This window comes from Mandrillus leucophaeus, unplaced genomic scaffold (genome assembly GCF_000951045.1).
Source record: "Mandrillus leucophaeus isolate KB7577 unplaced genomic scaffold, Mleu.le_1.0 Scaffold106, whole genome shotgun sequence".
Lineage (NCBI taxonomy): Eukaryota > Metazoa > Chordata > Mammalia > Primates > Cercopithecidae > Mandrillus > Mandrillus leucophaeus.
The window spans coordinates 2,407,277-2,412,210 of NW_012098765.1; the positions used below are offsets into that span (position 1 = coordinate 2,407,277).

The 4,934-nt window shown below is 48.4% G+C and overlaps 1 protein-coding gene across 1 annotated transcript in view; it reads right to left on the reverse strand.

Annotated features, from left to right (window-relative positions):
• ITPKC (inositol-trisphosphate 3-kinase C) overlaps nucleotides 1-4,934 on the reverse strand; it is a 26,592-nt gene that overhangs the window by 7,956 nt on the left and 13,702 nt on the right. Inside the window, exon 4 of the mRNA XM_011984224.1 lies at nucleotides 1,004-1,252. Coding sequence (XP_011839614.1) covers nucleotides 1,004-1,252 — 249 coding nt within the window. The remainder of the gene's footprint in view (nucleotides 1-1,003; nucleotides 1,253-4,934) is intronic.

Here is a 4,934-nt window from a genome sequence, read left to right on the forward strand (position 1 = left end):
CCTGTAGTCCCAGCTACTTGGGAGGCTGAGGCAGGAGAATGGTGTGAACCTGGGAGGCAGAGCTTGCAGTGAGCTGAGATCGCACCACTGCACTCCAGCCTGGGCGACAGAGCGAGACTCTGACTCAAAAAAAAAAAAAAACAGTGTTACATAGCTGTGGGGGTAAGAAAAACCGTAAGAAAGAGGAGGCTTTCTATGGAATGATGTGGAAAACTCTCCAGGATGTTACTATTAAGTGAAAATAGCCAAGTACCAGTCAGTATGCGTACCGAGAAACATTTTGGATCTACAACTCTGTTTACTTGCACTAACAGGAAGAAATACAAGAAACTGATAAAGTGGTTCCCCACAAGCAGGTAGAGGGGTAGAGGGACAGAATGGGAAGGATGGCAGCAGAGTTGGGGGAGAAATTCCTCCACATTTACCTTTTTATAATATTATTTTGACTTTTGAACTGTGTGACTAGCTATTCAAACCATTTTTTTTTTCTTCTAGAAACAGAGGCTCCCTATGTTGGCCAGTTTAGTCTTGAACTACTCCCGGCCTCAAGCAATCCTCCTGCCTTGGTCTCCCAAAGTGCTGGGATTACAGGCATGAGCCACCATGCCTGGCCTATTCAAACAATTATATTTAATTTGCCAAAGAAAAAGGAATGCAAGAAAGAAAAAGAGAAACCTTCTCCATAACTGGGGGAAAGGGATGCCTCCAGCTCTTGTGCTGCAGGGAGACCAGGGCTGGGACGCCCAGGGAGATTGAGGCAGGAGAAGATGGGGCTGGACTAGGACATGACCATGGAGAAGGAGAGGAGGAAAAGATGGACTCAGGAGATGCTCAGGCAGATGGATAAGCAGAACATGGGCTCTGATGCGTGTAGGGGTAAGAAAGAGGCTGCCTTTCATCCCCCACCATCTCCTGCACTCTCTCCCAGCTTTGCTGAAGAAGCTCTGCCTGGGATCTGGCTATAGGCCTTCCCAGGACAGGACAGGCGGTTCCTGGTCCTCACCTTGATGCCCTCGATCCGGAAGCCCAGGGTGGAGGTGGAACTCATGGTTTCCCTCCACTGCATGTAGCGGGGCTTGGTGACCGCACCCTGGGCATGCTCCTCAGGGGTAGGGGCCCCAGGGTCCACAGCCACCATCTTCTCATACATGTCCTTCCGGGGACGGGGACGTTCCCGTGCCTTCACTAGCTCCTCTTCCAGGTAGGTCCTGAGCACACAGAGGATGTGACAAAGGAAATTACGTAGAACAAACTGGAGGGCTTACCCTTCCTGATAATAAGACATAAAGCCACAGTGAGACACAAGAATGGGCAAATCAACACACGGAATGCAACAGAGTCCACAGAGACACACACGTAGAGTTGTGCAGTTTATGACAAGGCACTGCGATTCAGTGGGGAAAGGGAAGTCTTTTCAATAAACAGTGCTGGGACAACAGGATATCCATATGGAAAAAAGTGAACCTGATCCCTACCTCCCACACACACAAATATTAATTCTAGCTGGAACGTAGGTCTAAATGTGATAGCTAAAACAATAAAGCTTGTAGAAGAAAACACAATATTTGCATGATCTTGGAATAGGAAAAGATTTCTTAAACACAATGAAAAAACCCAACAAACTGGACTACATTAAAGGTAGGGCCAGGTGCAGTGGTTCACACTTATAATCCCAACACTTTGGGAGGCCAAGGCAGGAGGTTCATTTGGGCCCAGAAAGTCAACATCAGCCTGGGCAACATAGCTAGACCCTGTGTGGTGTTAGTTACAATGTATATTGGTTCCCGTCCATGGTTCCTGGCTTGTAACTCCCATAGTCCTTGTTACAATCTTTTTTTTTTTTTTTTTTTGACGCCCAGCTACAGTGCAATAGCGATGATCTCGGCTCACTGCAACCTCCGCCTCCCAGGTTCAAGTGATTCTCCTGCCTCAGCCTCCTGAGTAGCTTGGACTACAGGTGCCCGCCACCACACCCAGATAATTTTATTTTTAGTAGAGATAGGATTTCACAATGTTGGCCAGGCTGGTCTCAAACTCCTGACCTCGTGATCAGCCTGCCTCAGTCTTTCATTTACAAGTGTGAGCCTCTGCGCCCAACCATTTTTTTTTTTTTTTTTGAGACAGAGTCTTGCTCTGTCACCCAGGCTGGAGTACAGTGGCGTGAACTTGGCTCACTGCTACTTCCACCTCCCGGGTTCAAGTGATCCTCCCACCTCAGCCTCCCCAAGTAGCTGGCATTATAAGAGTGCACCACTACACCTGACAAATTTTTGTATTTTTTTAGTAGAGTCAGGGTTTCACCATGTTGTCCAGGCTTGTCTTTAATTCCTGGCCTCAAGTGATCTGTCTGCCTTGGCCTTCCAAGGTACTGGGATTCCAGGCATGAGCCACTGCGCCCAGCCACAGTCTTTTGTTATAATTTTGGGTGTGTTAGATCTCAGGAGCTGGCCTCAAGAAACCTGCATCTCTCTGCCCTATTCCTGCCTTCCTTTCACCTGCCCCAAGGCAGGACTCTAATCTTTCCCCATCTTCCTGACTGTGGGTCTTAGGACCCTCCCCAGAGAGGACCCCACCCTATACCCTGGGGGAAGGAATGCTGGTGTCATAAAGCCTCCATAAAAACCCAAGGATTGGGCCGGGCATGGTGGCTCACAGTAATCCCAGCACTTTGGGAGGCCAAGGTGGGTGGATCACGAGGTCAGGAAGTCGATACTATCCTGGCTACAAGGTGAAACCCCATCTCTACTAAAAACACAAAAAAATGGTGGCGGGCACCTGTAGTCCTAGCTACTCGGGAGGCTGAGGCAGGAGAATGGCGGGAACCCAGGAGGCGGAGCTTGCAGTGAGCGGAGCTTGTGCCACTGCACTCCAGCCTGGGCAATAGAGCGAGACTCCATCTCAAAAAAAAAAAAAAAAAAACCTCCACACCCCTTTCCCCATACCTTACTCTACACATCTCTTCATCTTTTGCAGTATCCTTTGTAGCAGCACCCAACCTTTTTGGCACCAGGGACTGGTTTTGTAGAAGACAATTTTTCCCATAGACTGTGAGGGGGATGGTTTCTGGATGAAACTGTTCTACCTCAGCTCATCGAGCATCAGTTAGATTCTCACAGGAGCATACAATCTAGATCCCTTGCAGGCACAGTTCACAACAGGGTTAGCCCTCCAGAGAATCTCCTGCCACAGCTGGTCTGACAGGAGGTGGAGTTCAGGCGGTAACGCTCACTGGCCTCCTACGGTGGGGCGGTGGGGCCCTGTTCCTAAGAGGTCATGGACAGGGACTGGGCCGCGGCCTAGGGGTTGGGGACCCCTGCATTATATTAAACCAGTAAAGGTAAGTAAGTGTTCCCCTGAGTTCTTTGAGCCACTCCAGCAAATTATTTGAACCCAAAGAGGAGGACATGGGAACTCTAACTTGGAGCCAATCAGTCAGAAGTTCCAAAGGCCTGGACTTATGACTGGTGTCTATAGTTGGGGGGCAGTCTTGGGGACTGAGTCCCCAACCTGTGGAATCTGACACTCTTTCCAGGTAGATGGTGTTGGAATTGAATTGGAGGACATCCAGCTGGTGTCTGTTGCTTGGTGAGTGGGGTTAAAAAACCGACACATTTGGTCACAGAAGCCTTCTGTGCTGTCATTGTTGTGGCAGTGGTGTGAGAACGGAAAAGCAGGGTTTCAGAGCTTTTCTAAACAGCCTGTCTCTACAAAAAGTTGAAAATTAGGCCGGGCGCGGTGGCTCACGCCTGTAATCCCAGCTCTCAGGGAGGCAGAGGCAGGAGGATAGCTTGAGCCCAGGAGTTCGAGACCTGCCTGGGTAATATAGCGAGACCCCGTTCTCCACAAAAAGGAAAAAAAAAAAAAAAAAAAAAGACCAAAAAAAAAAAGTTGAAAATTAGCTAAGTGTGACAGTATGCACCTATAGTCCCAGCTACTCAGGGGGCAGAAGAAGGAGGATCACTTGAGTTCAGGAGTTCAAGACCGTCCTGGATAGTACAGGGAGACCACGTCTCTATAAAAAATAAAATACAGCCAAACCTGGTGGGACATACCTATAGTCCCAGCTACTCTGGAGGCTAAGGTGAGAGGACTGCCTGAGCCCAGGAGTTCAAGGCTACAGCGAGCTATGAGCATGCTACCGTACTTCAGCTGGGGCAACAGAGTGAGACTCTGTCTCAAAAAATAATAATAATACAAATACTATTTTGTTTATCAAAATATGTTTATCAAAAGACTACTAAAAGAGTAAAATGGGAGATTTGAAGACTGTGTGTGTATCTGTGCGTGTGTGTATCTGTGTGTGTGTGTGTGTGTGTATATATAGCCTCCAAGAGCGTTGGGATTATAGGTGAGAGCCACTGAGCCTAGCCTGAGAAAGCAATTAGAGTTCACTTCTTGCAGACCAGACTCAGTGGCTCATGCCTATAATCCCAGCACTCTAGGAGGCCGAGGTGGGTGGATCATCTGAGGTCAGGAACTCCAGACCAGCCTGGCCAACATGGTGAAACTCCATCTCTACTAATAATACAAAAATTAGCCAGGTGTGGTGGCAGACGCCTGGAATCCTAGCTACTTGGGGGGTTTACACGGGAGAATCACTTGAACCCGGGAGGTGGAGATTGCAGTGAGATCATGTCACTGCACTCTAGCCGGGGCGACAGAGTAAGACTCTGTCTCAAAGAGAAAAAAAAAAAAGGGGGATCCTATTCCAAACCCACTGGAATGGTTTAAGTTAATAAAACAGACAGTACCAAGCACCGGTGAGAATCATACATGGTGGTGGGAAGGTACACTGGTACAACCACTTTGAAAATGAACTTGGCACTGTTTTCTTTCTTTCTTTCTTTCTTTTTTTTGAGACAGGGTTTCACTCTTGTTGACCAGGCTGGAGTGCAATGGCTCGATCTCAGCTCACTGCAACCTTCACCTCCCAG